The 21,448-nt window shown below is 40.0% G+C and overlaps 1 protein-coding gene across 1 annotated transcript in view; it reads left to right on the plus strand.

Annotated features, from left to right (window-relative positions):
* Positions 1-21,448, plus strand: part of KIAA2026 (KIAA2026 ortholog) — a 71,166-nt gene that overhangs the window by 32,496 nt on the left and 17,222 nt on the right. The window contains exons 4-5 of the mRNA XM_045021351.1: positions 6,379-6,455; positions 14,682-14,771. Coding sequence (XP_044877286.1) covers positions 6,379-6,455; positions 14,682-14,771 — 167 coding nt within the window. The remainder of the gene's footprint in view (positions 1-6,378; positions 6,456-14,681; positions 14,772-21,448) is intronic.

Genomic DNA, 21,448 nt, shown 5'->3' on the forward strand with positions numbered 1-21,448 from the left:
GTGAATGACTGAGTCGTAGAAACAATGGCCATAGTCACTCCACACCCCTCATTCTATCACTGAGTACTAAATGAGGCAAAGGTCCTGTGGAAAAAAGATCATGTGATTAACGACTGAATTGTGGTGCATTCACATTATAATACCATGTAGTTCTTACATTTCACTTTTCATCAATAAATCTTAAAGTGCTCATAAGGAAGCAGATTTAATGAAGGCATAATGAATTCTGTAATTTCCTAGCTTTTGAATTTTTAGTAACATTTTTTTAAATGTAGCTGAGACAGTTCTTGGGGTACCCAGGACTCAGAGTCACCTTGTTATCCCTTGCCTTCAGCATGAGGGAGTCTTGTTTATGGCAGCTGAGTGTTAGCTCCCTAACATCACTAGCCTTTCAGCCACTCAAGCACTTTCATCTGGGCAATGCTAACTCAGCCTTCACCTTGCAGGTTAACAGGTACATCCCAGTTCCTGAATCCCTTTGAATTATTGCCCTGTGATATCTAGCCCCTGCCACTGGCTACTCATAGATATTCCCAATCCTGTGCCTCCAAAGGAGCAGTGTACCCCAGTTCACCAGTTTTACCTTAAACCACTGCTCTTGTAAATCATATAGTACCTGTGAGCACTTATAATAAAACAAAAGTGGATTTATTTAAGAAAGAATACAGATTTAACTAGAAACAAGACAGAGTGATGAAAAGAAATGGAACTCAAGCCCAATGTTGAGAACTTTGACTGTGACAGTGCTATCTATTTTTTCACGATTTTGTTCACAAACTCATCAAATTAGGCCTGTTCTTAATATAGTGCTCAAAACAGTCCACTACTGAGTTCCATTGTGGGAGAGTTAGCTTTTTCAGAGCAGCTGCTGCAAAGTGGTTGTTAACTGAAGTATTTTGCAATTTCAACAATATTCGCCTTTATTTCTGGAACACTGAAGTCTTTGGCGAGGAGGTGCATCAAATGAGCACTGCAACTGTATGTTATTAGCTTGGGACTCTCTTCAGTCTTTTCTAAATAATTTCTTCTCATCTTGTAAACATTTGCAGCATTGTCTGTGACCAAGCTGCATACTAGACATTTGAATTTTTTTTTCAATTTGTTATGGTTTTTACTGCTACTTCTTGTAAGTATTCTGCTGTGTGTGCATTTGCTGATATATCAATTGTTTCTGTAAGGAAGACATTCCCTTCTTCTGTTGTCACACAAGCACATACAACAGGATCATTGTGGATGTTGCTCCGCCCATCAAGACTCAGGTTAACAATTTTACCCTCTAGACCTTTTGCACACTGCTCAATTTCTCTTTCATACACTTTATCCAGCAATTTGCCTGCTACATCTGCTCTGTTGAGTGGACTGTATACTGGTCTTAATGACTGAATCATGTTAATGAAGTGTGGTTTCTCAATCATACGGAAAGGAGAGTTTGTTGCATAAACAAACAGGACAATTTTCCCATCGATGACCTCTTTTTGTAATCTGCTGGTTCTTATCACAAATTTATCTATGGTTCTGGAGGATGGAGATTTTTTTTCTTTTTGCTACAGGTGATATACTGTGGCTATGTGACATACATGATGTGACAAACGCTATCATTGGCAGATAACTCTGAAACTATAGAAAATGATGGTGATCTTGAAGATGGATAGTCTTCAGAATCCTGTATGTTGAGGATGGATTCTCCTAAACAAAATAAGTCAATGCAGTTATTTAATTATTATTACCATACTGCTCATTTCATATTACTCATTGCATTCACTGACACTCAGTACTACTTTAAAGGTGAAATTATAAAATAAATATCTATCTATTTCAGCTATTTTTTTTATCACAACTGCATCTAAAATGATAGTACCACAGAGTAACAACTATATTTTTTTGCTCAAACATGAGAATTCAAGAATAGTCCAGAAGGAAGACAGGCAGTCCTTAAGAAAGAAGTATGAAATAAAAAAGTTTACCAACTTGAAGATCCTCCATGTTCAGACCTATTCCTTTCATCATCTTCAACACAGCTTCCTCCTGAGAAGGAACACGTCTCATGATGTTGTTTCATTAGGGCAACCAGGCCTTGCATTTCTTTGTTGCACTGTTTGCATTTTCCATGCATGCCTGTTTTACCCACAGGTAGAAAAACTTCATTAAAATATTCCCACACTGGGTCTCTTTTACAGCCTGCTGCCATTATAGGTTTTCCCTTCTAATGAGAAAATGGTATGGTAGATCTCAAATCAATGAAGGCCATACTCAGAAAGACTTCTGGAATATGCTGCTCAAACAGTTTCATTTTTGTTTCTACTGCCTGTCCCTCCCTTCTCAAATTTATCTCTAGACTTCTTCTCCTTGTCCGGATCTATTCTGCCCCTAACAATCTTCTATTCATTGAACTTTTTGAAACTTTGTACTTTTAGAGAGAGGTAAGGGATTGATGCTGTGTACACAAATTTGCAGAGGGACAATAGGGTTGAGGTCTGTTATTTCTCACCCACCCCTATTTATTTAAAAACATTTTTGCTGTTAACAAACATGTTATCGCTGGAGACACAAATCTGCAGTTTGAGAACTGCAAAACTAAGCATCTCTGATGGTATCTTTTAGACTGAGCACTGAGTCCCATTGGGTAGATAGAAAGATTAACCTAAATAATCTATGCAGAAGCCCCTCGAGCCCCATCAGATTGGGTCCCTAATCCATGAACTATTAGAACTCATTTACAAAACTCATTTAAATATTACATGACTATATTGTCTCATACTATAGAATTAGAATTTATAATCCCTATTCCATGATGAGATATCTTTGAGCTATAATGTATCTTAATTAAAACTATTTTTAGATAAAATGCTTTTTGAGGAAAAAAACTTATCAAAAATTTTGATTTAAAAAAATCATTTTTTCCAACCTGATTTTATGCAAGATAAGTCATGTGAGATGTCGTTGGAGAAGTTATGCATATTGACTATGTATCTGTATTTCAAATGTAGTTACACCTCAGTAATTCCCAATAGACAAGATGCTTTCAGTCTAGATAATGGGTGGGGAAGGGCCTATTCATGGCAATGGGCCATTAGGAAAAAACAGTAGGCATTAGGAGAAGCTTATCTCCTACATAAGCCTTCTGGAGAACACTCTACACAGCCTGTGAGTAATGGCTGCTATGAATCTACAAGGACATGTGATCTGACCACATACTGCTGGACTCCATCTTGGGATGTCAGTATTTTTCCACAGACTGGTCTGGGAACCAAGCTTTGAAACAAAGGGTTCCCACCATATGCAAAAGCTATATAAGGCAGGGAGTGACTCCATGTGGTGGTCTTAACTACCTACACAAGAAGACTCCAGGAAACCCCTGAGAACGGACTGAACTGGGGGAAGTGCTGGGTCCAAGCTATAGGGATTTCTAGTTTGTGAATGAAACACTTGGGGATTCCAAGCTGAAAAGCAAGTGCAGCTTGCTTCCTAAAGAATCTGCAGCCTGCTTGTATCATCTCTTAGGGCGAGAATCTGCTAATTCATGTCCAGTCTATTTAGTATATTAAGATTAGCTTGCATTTTTTGTTTTTTTGTGCTAGGTAATCTCCTTATGTTTGCTATCCCTTATAATCACTTAAAACCGATCTTTTATAGTTAATAAATTTGTTTTTATTTCATCTAAACCAGTGAGTTGGCGTGAAGTATATGGGAATCTTAGCTCAAGGGGCAAAGACGGTTGCATATTCCTCTCCGTGTTGAGGGAGTGGGTGAACGTTATGAGTTTATGCTGTACAATTCCCTGTGCGGCGCCAGACAGTATAATTTTGGGTTTATTCTCCAGAGGGGGAGTTGCCTTAGCTGTGGCCTGCATGTAACTGCAGCTGGGTGTGTCCCTACCTGTATGTATGCTGGTGAAAGTGCAGGCTGCAGGGCTTTTCAGCTCGTCACAGCAGTACAGTGTGAGAGGGAGCCCAGGCTAATGGGTCAGGGGGCTCAGTGGTACCCCAGCTCGAGGTGGCACCCCGGGGGGAACCCATCACAGGGTCCCACAGGGATGTGTCCTGAGTCCAATTTTAGATATCTTCGTAAATTTGGATAATGGTATAGAGAGTGCAGTTAGAAAGTCTGTGGATAATACCAAGCTGGGAGAGATTGCAATACTTTGGAGGACAGGATTAGAATTCAAAATGATCTGGACATAAATAAATAAATAAATAGGATAAAATTCAGTAAGGACAAATGCAGAGTACTCTGCGTAAGAAGGAATAATCAATTTCACAAATACAAAATGGGAAATGACTACCTAGAAACAAGTACTGCAGAGAAGGCTCTGCAGGTTATAGTGGATCACAAACTAAATCTGAGTTAACAATGTAATAATGTTGCAAAAAAAGCAAACGTCATTCCAGGATGCATTAGCAGGAGTCTTGTAAGCAAGACACAAGAACTAATTCTTCCATTCTGCTCAGCACTGATAAGGCCTCAGCTGGAGTAATGTGTTCAGTTTTGGGCACCACACTTTGGGAAAGATGTGGACAAATTGGAGAAAGTCCACAGGAATGCAACAAAATTAATTAAAGATCTAGAAAACATGATCTATGAGGAAAGATTTATAAATGAATTTGTTTAGTCTGGAGAAGAAAAGACTGAGGGGGGGGACATGATAACAGTCTTCAGTTACATAAAAGGTTGCTATAAAGAGGGAAATAATAAATTGTTTTCCTTAGCCATATAAATGTGTGATCTGTTTTTGAATCCTATTAAGTAGTTGGCCACCATGAGACATTGTGACAATGAGTTCCACGCATTCTTTACGCGTTTTGAAAAAAAGGATTTCCTTTTAATAGTTGTATAATTTGTCACCTTTCAGTTTAATTGAATGTCCCCTTTTTCATATGTTGTTATAGCAAGTAGAAGTGCTCAGTCTTTGTTTATGCTATTAATTATTCCATGTTTGTCTATCATGTCCCCTTTTATTCATGTTCTTTTTAAATTATAATATCCCAGTGGTTTTCAGCTGCTTCTCATATGGAAGTCTTTCCACGTCCACCATTATTTTTGTCTCCCATCTCTAGACCACTTCTGTTTCTGCTATATCTTTTTTGAAATAGTGTGATGAGAACAGAATATTCTATAACAGAGTATTCCAGGTGACAATTTATCATTGATATATATAAATAATATTTTCACTATTTTCTATGCTGTTCTGGATACATCCTAACAGGAGCCATATCTTTGAATTTGCACTACAAATCACATTGCACACTAAAATAATTAAAATTTATCAGACCAAATTTGGAAAAATATGGACCAAAATATGATTCATGAAATTTTAATCACCTCACAAAAAAACCCCAAAACACTTACTCCAGGCAAGTCAATGAGAAGAATTTGGTAATTTTTTACCTGATCCATACTAGAGGGAAAAAAAAGGAAACTTTATGTGGTAGGTTGTTTTTAAATTATTTGGTTATTTTTGTTCATTTGCAGCTTTTTGCAAATTACTCTGAGGTTTGGAATGGTAATAGTAGTCTTGGCAGAGATGGATTAATGGTTAGAGTGCAAATGAAGAGATCAAAGATGTTAAATATGTACAGTTGTGGGTGGTTGTAGAAATAAAGAAACTTATCCCCTGGGTATCTTGCCCACGTGTAACATTTATAGCTATTTTGTTTGAGAGATTACAAGGAATATTATCCCTGATATTTTAAGGGTAAACTGATTGCCTTTAAAGTTTAATAGGAATTTTTCTTTCATATCATTACATTGTGCAGTTGGGAAGGAAATGCATTGTGTGGAAGGCGTTTGCCTTATTCTAAAGCAAGATTAGGTTTTGGCTGCTGCCAGGTACAGGTTGCTGGACTAGACTGAGCAGTGATCTCCTCTGGTATGGTAACTCCAGTGTGTCCATGAGGTGATTTCTAGAAATTACTTGTGCTCTGAGAGCACACTTAATATCACACGCCAAAGGCCCCAGGCCTAATGTGTGGATCAATGTGGGGTACTAATCAATGTGGGATACTAACAGCAGAGAAGAGTTTTTGTAGGTAAGGTGTTTTTATTTTTTTCCCAATTTATGTTTCTGGTTTAAATTATGCACACATCCCCCCCGCCGTCACAATGGTAGTGTGACTGTTTCTTTCATAGTTTACTAATGTTCTTAATTTTCATTTGGTGTGTTGGGGTTTATTCATTGTTGAAATAAAGCTGCCCCACACACAGGTACTTGTAGTTTAATGTTTGCTTTTGCTGAGTTTGGTTGTGTTTCATGATGTTTACATGACTCACCATCAGCTATCTGTTAGTTATAATTTAACTTTCAAGGTTGTATGTAATTTGGTTTTATTAATGAAGTGCAATAAACAGCATTATGAATCTTTTCTCTTTTAATCTTACAAGGAAAAAAATCCATATCTAAAAAAGCAATTACAAAGAAGAGGAAAGCTGTCACAAAGTCTTCGGTGCCAGAATTTCAGGTAAATGTCTTAATTTTGTTCTATATACTTGAAATCTAAATGTCTTTAGAGCATGTATCTCCTACTGCAATTGGCTGTGACTCTAGAAGTTATGCTTGCAATTAATGAGGAGTAACTTTCTTATTTTATTCCCATCACGGACAAGCAGATCCAAAGAATTAATCTGATAGCATTTTCAGATGTGTGTGCTGCTTTTGTGGTAGTAAATGTTTTTGTATATATTTAATCATGTACAGCCTTACATAGTGTTGCCGAGAGCTACTTAAGTAAGATCGTTTGTCAAGGAAAAAATACAGAACATGCTTTGAAAAACTAATAATGATTCAGGTAATACTGTGTACATATTAACAAACCTGTAGTTTCTATGGGTATAATTACCGGTAGTTGCATTTTTACATATTGTGTGACATTGCATATTCTTGTATAAGGGAAACCTTGCTTGATTTACTCTGAGGCTGAAAAAAGCCAGACTTGTGAAATCTTTTTTTTTTTTTTTTTTTTTTTTTTTTTTTTTTTAGTTTTAACTCTTATCTGTACATGAACTTCAGACTGGAGAGCTCAGAGAATGCTAACTATAATAGTGTTGTTTTCTTGTGCTACAACAGCTAAAGTCTTTCAGTATTTCTATTATAGATCATGATTTATGTATACATGTTCACTTGGATTGGAGCGCTCCTGTAACTACAAGAATGTCTTTTTACTCATTTATATCTCTTACCTAAAGAAAGGCATCAATAATATTCTTAGCACTAAGGCCTTACATAAATTGTAATCATTCTGGAAAACCACAAATAGAACCATTTCTTCTGTGAAGATGCAGTGTCCCAGAAGAGGTCACAGGAAGAATTTCTAAATGGTAATGCTTAGTAACTAACCCTAGATGCTAGATCACTACCTGTAGCTAAACATTTTTGTTGTGCTCCTTGTATGGTACTAGATTGCAACTAGCATCTGTAGAAGTGTTAGATTATAGAGGAGGAAAGGGTACTGATAAAAGAGAGGGGGGGGGAAGGAAAGTATGTTAAGTATGCCACAAAAACTGTATTTCCTTGGCACATTATCCACATGTATTTTAATTTACAATTATATATTCATAAGGCCCTGCATATGCTATTGGTTTTTTAAAAACTGTTTGTTAGTCGAGCTATGATTCCAATGTAGATAAGACATAACTTATTTAAAATGTCTTCCAGATAATATGGAGCCTCAATGAGTTTTAAAACTATTTTGATTAAGTTCTAACCTGTCAATACTGGCAATACAGCCTTACTAGGAAATCTTTTTTAATAGTGTGCAGGCAGGGCTGAAAAAGAGGAGTCCTGTCCAAGAATATATGCATATTAAAGGAGTTATAGTGGAAAGACTGCTAAAGTTTTTGGATATGGCAGGATAAAGTGTGCCTTTATAATGCTCTCCTGGTGCTCTGTGCTCTAAATATGTACTCAAGAAATATTTACAGCATTTCATTAATATAGTGGTAGTCTTTTAATTAAATGAGGCTCTGCAAGCCTGTTTTTAGGGCATGAAATATGGAAAGTGAGGCACTTTAATAATCATAAGAGTATTGCTATCCTTGCACATAGACCTATTGTAAAATAAATACATAAAGTTCAGAATTGTTCTCAGAAGTTGCTTTATATACATGAGACATATCTGGCAATATAGAAACTCTTCACGCTGTACAAAACCATAATGTGGACATGCCAATTACATATTATTTATTGAACTTTATTTTATCAGGATAGATCTTATTGGGGAGATCCTTTAAAAAGAATCTCAGTGGCTGAGCAAATTATTATTCACACCTTGTAACAGCCACAACCTGCCCAAAATAAACTAACAGCAGTAATAACTGGTGGAACCAGAGTCCCTTTTTGACTGGACATTCCGGTCAGAAACCGGATGCATGGCAACCGTAGCTGGGTGGGAGGGGTCACTGTCACCATGCCTCTGTGGGCCACAACTGAGAATACCAAATTCAGGACAGACTGCTGAGAAATAGGGCAGACACACCCCAAAACTGCTGGTTATGCTCCCAAACCAGCAACAAAAGTAAATTTCTGTTTCACCACACTGACTAACAAGAAGTCAAAAAAAGCGTCTCCTTAGGCATTCCAGTCTTGGATTCAACGCCCAGACACTAGACTTAAAGAGAGTGGTTATTTAAAACCCATTTAATCAAACAAAAGGGTCCTCTGTCCCAAAGGACCAGCCACATACCCAGATCAATATATAACTCAGATTTTACTCAATAATCATGCTATTGCCAATCCTGTAGTATCTAAAATCTAAAGGTTTATTTATAAAAAAAGAAAGAAAGGTGAGAGTTAAAATTGGTTAAAGGAATCAAATACACACAATAATTGCCAAGTCCTTGGATCGGTCTTGTAGCAGTGATGGAATAAACTGGCTTGCAGGGGCATCAAGTTTGTAGAAATTTTGGTGGTGCCCAGAACCTGCCCCCCCCCAACTCCGCCCCCAACCTGCCTAAGGCTCTGGGAGGGAGTTTGGGTTTGGGGAGGAGGTCTGGGGTGCAGGCCCTGGGCTGGGGCAGGGGATTGGGGTGCAGGATGGGTGAGAGGTTGGGCTCTGGGAGGGAGTTTGGGTGGGGGAGAGGGTCTGGGGTGCAGGCTCTGGGATGGAGTTTGGGTGCTGGGTGCAGGCTCCAGGCTGCGGCAGGGAGTGGAGGTGCAGGCTCTGGGATGAAGTTTGGATGTAGGCTCTGGGCTTGTGCAAGGGGTTGGGGTGCAGGAGGGGGTGAGGGTTGCAGGCTCTGGGAGGGAGTGTGGAGGGCTGGGATGCAGGCTCCGGGAGCGAGTTTGGGGGCAGGAGAGGGTGTGGGAGAAGGGGGTGGGGGTGCAAGCTCTGGGACGGAGTTTGGGTGCAGGCTCTGGGCTAGGGCAGGGGATGGGTGTCCAGGAGGGGGTGAGGGGTGCAGGCTCTAGGACAGAGTTTGGGTGCTGGCTCTGGGCTGGGGGTCGGGGTACAGGCACTGGGAGAGAGTTTGGGGGTAGGAGTGGGTGTGTGGGAAGGGGGTGGGGGTGCAGGCTCTGGGAGGGAACTTGGGAATGGGAGGGGGTGTGGAGGGAGAGGGTACAGGCTCTTGGAAGGCGTTTGGGGGCTGGAGGGGGTGTGGAGGGAAGGGGTACAGGCCCTGGGAGGGAGTTTGGGGGCCGAAGGGTGGAGTGCAGACTCTGGGAGGGGGTGGGGGAGTGTGGCACTTACCTGGAGCTCCTAGGCAGGGCAGGCCGGGAGTCTCCATGTGCTGCTACTCCTCCAGGCACTGCCCCCGCAGCTTCCCATTGGCCACAGAGGCTCTTGCGGCGAGACACAGACCCACCCCGCCCAGGGGCTGTAGGGAGGGGCCGGCAGCCACGTGGAGTGAGCAGGCAGGAAGCTGCTCAGCTCTGCTGCGCTGCCAATGATGAGTGGAAGCCATGGGCTGTTTTAAATGGCCTGGGGGATGCACCGGGTGGAAGGCAGGGCTGAGGGACAGACCCGGCCTCAGAGTGCTGGAGCCGGGCCCATGGTGCCTGGGCACCACGGGCCCATAGAACTTTCCGCCCATACTGTCTTGTTAAGTCTCTGGTTGCTTCCAAATCATTGGAAGGTCCTCAGTCCTTTGGTTAGAATGCTCCCATTAGCATGTTCATAGTCCAGAGGTTTGAGCAGGAAAGAGACAAAATGGAGGTGTTTCCAGGGCCTTTTATTGCTTTTGCCAATTGAAGGGAAATCCATTGTTCTTACTGTGGAAAATTACAGGTAACAAGATGGAGTTTGGAGTCACATGGGCAAGTCACATGTCCATGCATGATTTTGCTCAGTCATAGCAGAAGCCATTACTGGAACTCTAGTTAGAAGGTGTGGATGGACGTCTTCCATGGTCCATTGTGAGTTAAGTGTTCCTTGATGAGCCGTTTAACTTGTATAGTCCCTTCAAGATGTGCAGGCTAAATACCTTGTGGGCGTTACCACAGGAGCAAACATATTTGAAATAGAGGTATACAGCCAATACTCATAACTTCAAATACAAAATGATACATGCATCCAAATAGTATAATCATATTCAGCAAATCAGAACCGTTCCATAAACGCCTTACTTGACACACCTTGTATAAGATTTGTTGCAATTATATAACAGTGGTAGCAACAATAATCTACATGGTCATATTTTAATCAGATAATGTCACAGTCACCTCTGTATGTCAGTAGCTGCTTCTTGGGATTTCTTGGATTCAAGAAGTCCCTAACAGCAGAGCAGATGGAGGATAACTGCACAATGGAGGTGAAATTGTTGTGTAATGTTACAACAGCTGTGAAGGTTGATGAAGGCTGCAGCAAATAGAGCATTTCCAATCATCATGGTGTCCATGCCATTGGTTTCAAGTCCTCTATCTGTCAAGGATAGTTTGGTGACAGTTGTGCATCAGTCTTCCTACTTTAAAAGAAGTCCCGCACAGGCATCTTCCAGATTTTGGGGAAATGACTTTTGTACAAGTCAAAAGTCCAGTGGTGATCGGCGAGTGGCGATGGGAACAGGACAGTGAAATCTTGAAGTTCCTAGTCACAGACTGACACACAGGTGGTGGGTGTGTGATACAGTCGTCTTGCTCGAGGTTTGAGGCGGGTCGAGCATCTCGGCAGCTGCATCCACGACTGAGCAATCCTTTTTAGGATTCACTCTGCTCACCCCACATGGGAAGGGGTTTAGAAAAGGTACCTTAAAAATAGTCTTTCCTCTGTTTTTCCTGGCTGGATAGCCGCATCCAGCAGGATCACCACCTTAGCGGTCGAAAATGTAAGAAACTTTTCAACTTTGGAACTTGGAATGTACGTACCCTGATGGACAATTCAAACAGTGACCGACCAGAGCGAATACAGCCATTATTGTTTGTGAATTGAATCGGTTTAACATCAATATTGCTGCTTTGTCTGAAACTAGAAGAGCTGATGAAGGACAGGTGAGGGAGGAGAAAGGAGGATACAGCTACTTCTGGGAGGGAAAATCTATAGATGAACCCCGATTGCATGGAGTGGGCTTTGCTATAAAGAACAAGCTCGTAAGGTGCCTCTGTAAGGTATCAGTTGGCATCAATGAGCGGTTTATGACACTTTGAGGCTCACCAAAAATCAACAGGCAACTATTGTGAGTGCCTGTGCACCAACTCTGGATGCAGATGAGAATGTAAAGGAAGATTTTTATTCTCAGTTGGAAACCATTTTATTGGAGACCCCTACAGAAGACAAGATCATCCTTCTGGGGGATTTCAATGCACATGTTGGACAAGACTCAGACCTGTGGAAAGGAACTACTGGGAAAGAAGGAGTTGTCAAAAGCAATTCAAATGGAATTCTGCTCCTGAACAAGTGTACTGAACATAAACTTATTGTTACGAACACCCTTTTCTGACAAAAACGTTCAAAACATCTTAGAGACACCCACTGTCAAAGCACTGGCATCTCCTCAACTATGTCATAGTTTGTGCCTGAGATTGTAGCGACGTACTTCTCACAAGAGCAATGACAAGTGCTGATGACTGTTGGACAGATCATCGCCTTATTTGATCCACAATGAAAATTAAGATTGCTCTCAAATGGAGGCTGCAAAAGAAGCAGGTGAGGCGCAAGCTTGAACATTCAAGATTTGAAGGACCCTATTAAACATGGCCGCTTCCAAGCAGTCTTAGAAGAAAAGCTTCCATCAGAGTTTCTAGAAGAAATTGAGGAACACTGGAGCCAATTGAAAGTCGTAATCATCAATGCCTGTGAGGAAACCATAGGCTACCAAACCAGAAGACATCAGGACTGGTTTGATGAGAATGATGCTGAAATTGAGCAACTCATCAATGAGAAGAGAATGGCATTTCGTGCTAGACAGAACAACATAAATTGTAATATAAAGAGAGGTTTCAGAGTAGCAGCCGTGTTAGTCTGTATCCGCAAAAAAACAGGAGTACTTGTGGCACCTTAAAGACTAACAAATTTATTTTAGCATGAGCTTTCGTGAGCTAAAGCTCACTTCTTCGGATGCATAGAATGGAACACACAGACAGGAGATATTTATACATACAGAGAACATGAAAAGGTGGAAGTATGCATACCAACAGGCAGAGTCTAATCAATTGAGATTTCTAATAATCTAATAATTTGTTCAGCATTTGGCCAAACAGTGTATTTTCCCTATTTTCATTTGTGGAAATGGCTGGACCATTTTTGCTGAAACTTAATCAAAAAACAAACAAACACAAACAAACAAAAAATCATCAGCCTGAGGCAGAAACTTGGCCTGGGAAACTTCAGCTCAAATGGTTCATGTTTTGGCAAAGTTATAAGCAACTGAAAACAGTTTTGTAATAGAAAGAACTGAGCAACTTAAGAGTAGGTGGCGCTACTAGCTACCTGAAGAGCAGATTGTGCAAACATATACTTTTTGTTTTTGCAGTAAAGAAGGAATACTTTGAAAAAGCCTAAGATATATTGATCATTTGCTCACTTATTCTCTATTACTACTTGGTTTAATAAAGTTAGAGTTACTCCACTTTCTTATAAAGACACACTGAAGTGTGCATAAAACTTTTCTTTTTTCAGTAAAATGCTATGGAAAGTAATTGTTGCCTGTATGCATTAGCTGTCTTTCAAACCTCAGTATTTTGCCAAAAGATCGTATACTATATTTTATTAACAAGGCTATTTTTAAAAAATTGAGTTGGAGAAGGGAAGTATCAGAAACAACAACAAAAAATTGTATTGGGGGAAGGTAGGCGTATGGACCCTTGGAGCCTGAAATAGTCAAATCACCGTACATAAGATTTTATTTTAACTTGCTCCTGTGTTAAAACAACTGAAATCAGAGTGCATTAGAATAATTTGATGATTTGCCATAAATATTAGTAATTGTATTCTGTCATTTTTTATTTTGTGTTCTGTTATTGTTAAAAGATTTTATTATGTTTGTAATCATGAGAGAACATTTTGAAGATGGACTTGAATGGTTTTTGGTATCACTTATTTTGATATTTTAAATCCAGTGAACAACCATGCAGCATTATAGCCTTTGGAAAAAAAAATTTCTAGTTTTATAGTTTCTAGATTAAAAGCCTATTGTTGACATTAGTAACCCAGAATTCTTCTGCTATTTGCTCACATTGTTTGTACTCGTAGACCTGGTCTACATTAGAAGATTAGGTTGGTTTAACTACATTAGGATGTGAATAATCCACACTAATTAGCAGCATAGTTAAAACTACCTAAATCCCCATGTAGACAGCACAAGCTACTGCCTCTCGGGGAGGTGGGTTACCTACACCAATGGAAGAATCCCTCCCATTGGTGTGGGTGGTATCCACAGAACCACTTCAGCAGCGCAGCTGTAGTGGCACAGCCTTTTTAATGTAGACAAGCCTATAGTTAATCAAGAAATTAACAGCTACATTCTGAAAGGAAATATTAAGAAAACAAGCCATCTGTTGAAGAAATTAGTAACAGTACATTATATTGGGTTACATTATATTGGGTGCTTTATTTTTGTTCAAATCATGTTACTTTGTGAAAACAGCTGTGTTATCTGATTACCTTTCATGGGTGTCTAGTGTAAACATGTGCAACTCATTAAAATCAGTGAAGTTGTACTTCCTTACACCAAGACTGAATTTGGCCCATTGTCTTTTGTTGACTTTCTATTTTAAATGATCATTACACTTATTTACTGGTACTTTGTATAAACAAAAATAAGGTGTAATTACCTTACTAGCACAATTGCCGCTCAGTGTTAGCATGGATTCACTTGCTAAGGAATCGTTTGGAACATGCACAAAGGTATTCAGAGGCACAGTTAAAACTAGGGCAAGTTTCCTGATCTGTGTCATTCTGCACTGTGAGTTTGTCTTTTAGAAAGTACCTGGATTCTGATGCGCAGGCATTGACAAGTGGGGAAGTGTAAATTATGTAAGAACTTATGGAGACGCAGCCACCGGTATCCAAATTTCAGCGGCTCCATCTGTATGTAAGCTTGAAGACTGAAGTCTATCTAATAAGATTTTTCTCTAAAAGTTATGGGGATTTTTTCCTTGTTTGTTATATATTAATTGCAGAAGTAAAGAAAAGATCAAGTGGTAAACTTAAGCATTAGAATCTGTTTTTTAGATGAAGTGGTTTTTTTTAACTTCATTGTGTGTTTTTTAAATGATGCATTACCAAGTCTTTTTTGTTTGTTTGTTTTGTTTTTAGCTTATTTGCACTAATCTTGATGAACTCAGGGAATTAATCACAAAAATCGAGAATGAACTCAAAGATCTGGAGAACATAAGAAAGAAATCGGTATGTGATGTTCAAAAACTTTCTTTTGTATGGGTATAAAATTGTTCCAGTTATTTTCTGAAGCCTGTCAATTGTGAGAATGTGTCTTATGAGTAGTTGTATCAAAGCCTCTAGAGTTAACGAGTTAGAAAGATTTTATTTTTTATTTCCATCATATCTTTATATTAGTCTTCAGTTCACAATTGCTGTCAAGAAACAGTAGAATTAATAAGTATATAGCAATCTTTAACCATTTTTTCAGGGTTTTGATTCAGTAAAGCTTGGGCAGGGCAATAGTACTTTAAACAAGAGTAGGTTTATTTGTACTTATTCTTTGAGCACCTTTCCTTGGGGCCACATTCTGATACTAATTCAAAGTATGGAATCCTCACATATTTGTGGTCCTGCTTAGATTTCCAGACACACACATGGTTACACAGGGCCCTGTGATATAGCCACACAATGTCTACGCTGATGTCTGACTCGTCCCGTTCCACAAATGTGTAGTCAGATTCAGCTTAGCTGACTTTTGTATTTATAGTCAGCTGCTGAAGTGCTCATTCAGGGGAGGCAATGCATCGCGATCATTTCATCTGGCTTTGGAGTGGGGACTGAGGTACAGATTCATACCTAGCAGCCATTGGACCACATAACTCAAGACGCTGTAGCCAAGAAGCCAGAATCAGACCCATTGGACCAAAGAATCCAGCAGATATTGGGTGTGGTGGCAAAGAGGGAGAGTTTCCCACCAAGATGAATGTTTTTGAAAGAATAAGTGGTGGAACCCATTTGTTTTCTTGAGTCTCTGGCTCAAACCCCTTCGACTGAGCTCCATTCTCCTTTCTGCCTCTTGATAAAAGTTTCATCTATGGCAACTGTGATTAACAGAGTTCATAAAAATGCCACAGAAATGCCTAACAATTTTAAATGACTTTGTCTCTGTATTTTAGAAGGAAAATAGGCTATATTGCTTCAGGTGCTTGAAGACGTATGTTCAGGTCACCTTAGGTTATTGATACAACAAATATTCTATTTGCAAAAAAGAAAAAAAGGTGGATTTGTAGGTTTAGAGAAATGGAGGTGGTATTAAATGTTAACCTGGACTATGAAAAATAGAGGCTTCACTTTAAAAACTCAGAATGATGCCTGTAACAACACTCAAAGCTGCAGTTATGGACCCCATTTGAAATTATTTTGTAGCTGCAGGAGTGCGGCCTGGTTTCAAGACTAATAGTCTGAGAGAGGTTTTCCAGAATGGCAGAGATTAGTAATACAGAAGTAATATCTATGTACAGCAGTACAAATTAATAGTTGTATGTGTATTCTGCTGGTGTTCCTCCTATAATGGGTTATCTAATACTAGCAAGACTTTTAGAAGGGTATGTAAATATCTAAATTTTTCATAATTGCTCATTAAAATGTAACAACACCTTTATATATGCTGTGCTTGGTTCTGGTTGCCTCTAAAAGAATATAGCATAAATCCTGGGGAGTACAGATACAAACAATGCACAGAGTCAGGAAAAGACTTCCATGTAAAGCTCTCTGGGGGAGGGACCATCACATTCTATACATTTGTATAGGCCTACTATAATGAGGATAGCAAAGAATCCTGTGGCACCTTATAGACTAACAGACGTTTTGCAGCATGAGCTTTCTTGGGTGAATACCCACTTCTTCGGATGCAAAACTTGCATCCGAAGAAGTGGGTATTCACCCACGAAAGCTCATGCTGCAAAACGTCTGTTAGTCTATAAGGTGCCACAGGATTCTTTGCTGCTTTTACAGATCCAGACTAACACGGCTACCCCTCTGATATAATGAGGACGTGACCTGCTTGGTCTCTAGGCACTACAGCTGTGTAAATGGTACATAAAAATAAAATAAAAATGTAGGAACATGAAAAGACTGGGACTAAATTTAGTTTCGTTTAAAGAGGAGATTACTGAACGGGGAATTAATAAATAATAGCAGAAATTATGCAAAATAATGAATGCTATAGAAAAGGTAAATCATATGCTCTATTTATCCTTTTTCATTATGCAAGAATAAAAAGATATTCAGTGAAATCATTAGGCAACAAACTTAAAACTGATAAAAGGAAGTAATTCTTTACAACACGTGATTAACCTGTGGAGTTTATTGCCAGGAGATGTCATTGAAACTAAGAGTTTAGGAGGCTTCAAATAAATTTATGTTGATAATAAGACAGCCACAGTTGTAACATCCACAATAAATTAGATAAGAAATTTAAAAAATAGAATCGATATAAATTTTAATTCTCTCTCTGACAGAAGTTAACGGATTATCCACATGGAAACTTAGTGAGTGGCAAGCTGGGGTGTAAATCTACAGCACAGTGGCCTGCTCTGCACTAACTGGTCTTGTGGACCCTGCTACCACGCACTAAAAAGTTCTGTATTGCGTAGGTCGAAGTGTGATCTTGGACTTCTAATATACAGTAGCAGGATCTACAGAGCCAGTTATTGCATGGCAGGCTAGTGCGCACTAAGTGTTCCTGTGGATAAACCCTAGGTACGTCTAGATGACCCGCTGTATCGGCGGGTAGTGATTGATTTCTCGGGGATCGATATATCGCGTCTCATCTAGACGCGATATATCGATCCCCGAACGTGCTCCCATCGTCTCCGGAATTCCACCAGCGCGAGCGGTGGTAGCGGAGTCGGCAGCGGGAGCCGCAGACGTCGATTCCACGCCGTGAGGATGAGAGGTAAATCGATCTAAGGTACTTCGACTTCAGCTACGCTATTCACATAGCTGAAGTTGCGTATCTTAGATAACCCCCCCCCCCAGTGTAGACCAGCCCTAAGAATAACATTCCCTTTTTGGGAGTGTTTGCCATGAGGTTTCTTGCAACTTCTCTGAAACATCTAGTTGTCGCAGAGACAGCACCTTGCACTAGCTGTACCACTGTCTGATATGGTATTGCAGTTCCTATGTTATATTGCGTGTTATCACGCAATATAACAGTTAAGTTATAGTTATAGTTAAGACCAGACTCTCTTAATTTGTTGCCCAAAAAAAGGTTCAGCGGCTTTTTATATCTGATGGTCTTGGGCTGAGCTGTACTATTCTTGCGGCCTGTTTTGTTTTTCGCTCTCTCTGTGTGGCTGTCCAAAGAGTGACACTGAAACTCTTCTTGCAGGATCATTGGAAGAAGCTGAATTATCAGAGGCCTTTTTTTGAAGTTATGACCCCTTTGAAGCGGCTGGAATTTCTCTCTCCTTCATGACATTCCCCCTGCTGATCCCCACTGTAGGAGTTGTATTACCTGTCACAGTGAAACATTGCTGTGGGGGAGGATGTATGTCCCTCAAACCCATTGTTTTAAAACAGTGTATAAAATCTCCTACCCACAAGTCATCCCTCGGTTTCTCTCCACTAGTCTGTTCTGTCATGTAATATAACTCTCTCCCTCTGTAGTTGTATTATTAAATTTAGTTAGATTTTTTTCTTATCTTACTCTGTTAAAACTTGCTCACTGCTATAGTGTGTTGCATAGTCCATAGTTGTGTAGGTTACTGCTTGTTGTAAATATTAGGATTTTGTCTACTAACTTCTTTTTGGTTGCAATCAATGCTGCTTGTAGGCACACAGCTATGAAATTCTGGTCTTTCAATAAAGATGCAGACAAAGGTGATAGGCCTGCTATTTGAGGGGAGAAAAAGGGTGTATCAGAAGGGCCAATTCTATCAGCCGCTTTTCCTCCTTAGGTGGATTCCAGTCTTACCAAGGATCTAGGGCTAGTGATCTGGAAAAGATTAAGGGCTATTGGAGGCATAAACTGTCTTTTTTTGTTTGGTCTCAGGGCCATCAGGTTTTTGTAATTCTGGCTAAAAAGCTAGTATTAAGATTTACCAGAGGACTTTGGTAGCCTTACCCTTATTCTTCCATTTAGGGACCATCTGTGCTCATTTTTGCCAGATTTGGAAATGTTTCTTAAGACCAGTGAGTCCTTGAGTTTATCTGATGATGGGAGGAGCACACCCTCTAGTTCAAAACCAGCTTCTTCAGCTCTTAAGAGATTTTTTTCATGAGAGACTATCAGAAGAAGTTAACTTCTTAGAAACTGCAGAATTGATGCTAGAGCCTAACTAGGCCAGGGATTTTTATTCCTGATATTTAGTCATTCCAAACTTCTTTCTTCACTTACATACTTCATACGTACATTCATACATCTTCCTTCTCCTTGCTGCTTGGGCGCTAACAACAGGAGGATTCAGAATGCAGAATGCAGTACTCCTACTCTCAGTTCCTCTGCCCAGCACCACAGGGGATCCCTAGAGCCACGATGAGCAATTACTAGGAAAGTCCTGCTCAGCCCCTGCGGCTCTAGAAAGGAACATGCTCAATGAATGTATTGGGTTAGTGCATGTGCTGTTCTGTCAGCACTTAGGAACTGTGAGGAGATGGAGCGTGCTCAGTGCAGAGTAAATCTTCAGAGAATTTAGTTGCTAAGCTAACATATTTCTGAGCACATGCAAACTGCAGTTTTTAGAGTTTCGTCGTTTGGTCAAATTTGGGTGGATTTTCACAGGAATAGCAAATAAGCATATCCTTGATACACCTCTACCCCTATATAACGCGACCCGATATACCATGAATTGGGATATAATGCGGTAAAGCAGTGCTCGGGGAGGAGGGGCTGTGCACTCCGGTGGATCAAAGCAAGTTCGATGTAACGCAGTAAGATTTTTTTGGCTCCCAAGGACAGCGTTATATCGAGGTAGAGGTGCACTAAGGTAACTGTGCTGCCAAGATTCAGATCCCTGCTCCAAAACATGGAGGTGCCAGAGCCTCTTAATTAAACAGTTGTAAGATTTCTTTAACATAGGAAAAACAGCATATTTTCCTCAGATCTCATTTTCTGAAATGGCTAAGCAGTTTTATCTGAAATTTTCAAGACAGTTCAGCCTGAGGTAGACTTGTGAGCATGGAAAATTTCAGCCCTTATGGTTTTAAGTTTTACAAAATTATAAGCAACTGAAAATGGATTCGTATAATGGAAAGTGATGTGCAACCTTAATTTAGCTATCAGTGTTGCTATCAGCTGCGCCTGCAATAATGAAAATAATGGACCTATTGAAAAAGTTTTTCACTCATTCTGTGTCTGGATGTATCAAGCAACTTGATCCTAGACTCCCCTGTACAATTTAATATCTTTTGCTTTAGTCGTGGGTAGTGTTCTTCCATCAAGGAAAACTGTGCAGAAGAGGATCAATCTCCTGATTACTACTAGATTTGTAGCAGCCTAATGGCATAGATCACAGGTGTCCAACATGTAGCCCTTGAGGATGATGGGTTAAGAAGAAAATGTGTATTTGATTATGAACTGAAAATGAGCTACGCCTTTCATTTTTAAACTGGAATTGAATCAGCCCCATCGCTGCATCCTGCCAAATTGCCTCGCACCACTTTCCTTGCTGCCCCAGCCCTTCATAGCAGTACCTCTGATATGAGCTGGGTGCTTCCTGAGCAGCTACTGTCCTTTCCCTGCTGCAGCTGGTCAGCAGCTCCCCTGCTAGCTTACCTGTTGCTTTGCAGGGAATAAATCTGGCTAATCCATTGCTTGCTTGCTTTCTGGGCTGTGGGAGTCAAAGAGATGCAGGAAAAGGAACTTGAACAAATCTGCTTGAGCTTAGGGAAGTATCTAGCAAAGGATGGTGGCTCCTCTTCCCCATGCAGGTCAGGGCAGCCCCAGAGAGGGTAAAAAGAGGAGACGCTGAAAACTATCAACAAGGTACAGCTCCCTGATTTTCTGATGGCTGCTTTTGACTCATGCTAGCTGGCATTATCTTCTAGGAGAGGCCGTACACCAGCTAGGGATAGTTCCAGCCATTTCTTCTTCTCACTTCCAACACACGCTTTGTGCCAGGGGCTGTAAAAAGGGAGGCATAGGAGTTGGCTATACTAACTATAGCTCCAGGGGAATCTCCAGGTGGAGGCTAGTGTGTGGTTTCTCCTCGCTTTCTCTGCCTGAATGGTATAAAGGGAGTAGAATAGGGCAGAGTATCTGCCTCAAAATATTGATTTTGGCCCCTTGAGCTTTCAGAAACTATGTTTGTTCCTCAGGATGAAAAGAATGGACATGACTGATGTAGATTTTGTGATTTTACTTTGGCCGGTTAATGTAAAGCATGTGGTGTTTAGGATTCCAGTCCATTTACAGTAACTAGTTTCTGTCCAGAAGAGAGGACAGGGACAAGTAGAACCACTGGGTTTCCTATGTCTCTGATTCCAGCAACAGGCCAGTGTATTATCACACTTATACATGGAACATTTAAGTAACTAAATTTACACAGAGGAAAACATTCCATTTTGTAATGGACTTGCTACCACTTGCTTGTTGAAATTCTTGCAATCTGAAATAATTGATTGGGGTCCTACCAACATTTTAGTGAATTCACTGAAGCTCCCTAACTGATAAACTAAAGAAGCCTGCAGCGTCTTCTCATTCAGCACCCATGGAAACCTAATTGTTGCTTGTTTTTTATGAATATGTGGTAAGAATATTTTTGTTGTCATTCAGTTGTCTCTTAGTTTCATTCTCTTTGACTTACTTTTGTGAGTAGTGTATTCCATGTTAGGTCATAAAATTTATAACCTACAAAACACATTTGTTCTTTGAGTACCACCTTCATAATATTTGGTCAATGTAGTTATAGCAGGTTCTCGTT

The sequence above is a fragment of the Mauremys mutica genome, chromosome 6, assembly GCF_020497125.1.
Source record: "Mauremys mutica isolate MM-2020 ecotype Southern chromosome 6, ASM2049712v1, whole genome shotgun sequence".
NCBI lineage: Eukaryota > Metazoa > Chordata > Testudines > Geoemydidae > Mauremys > Mauremys mutica.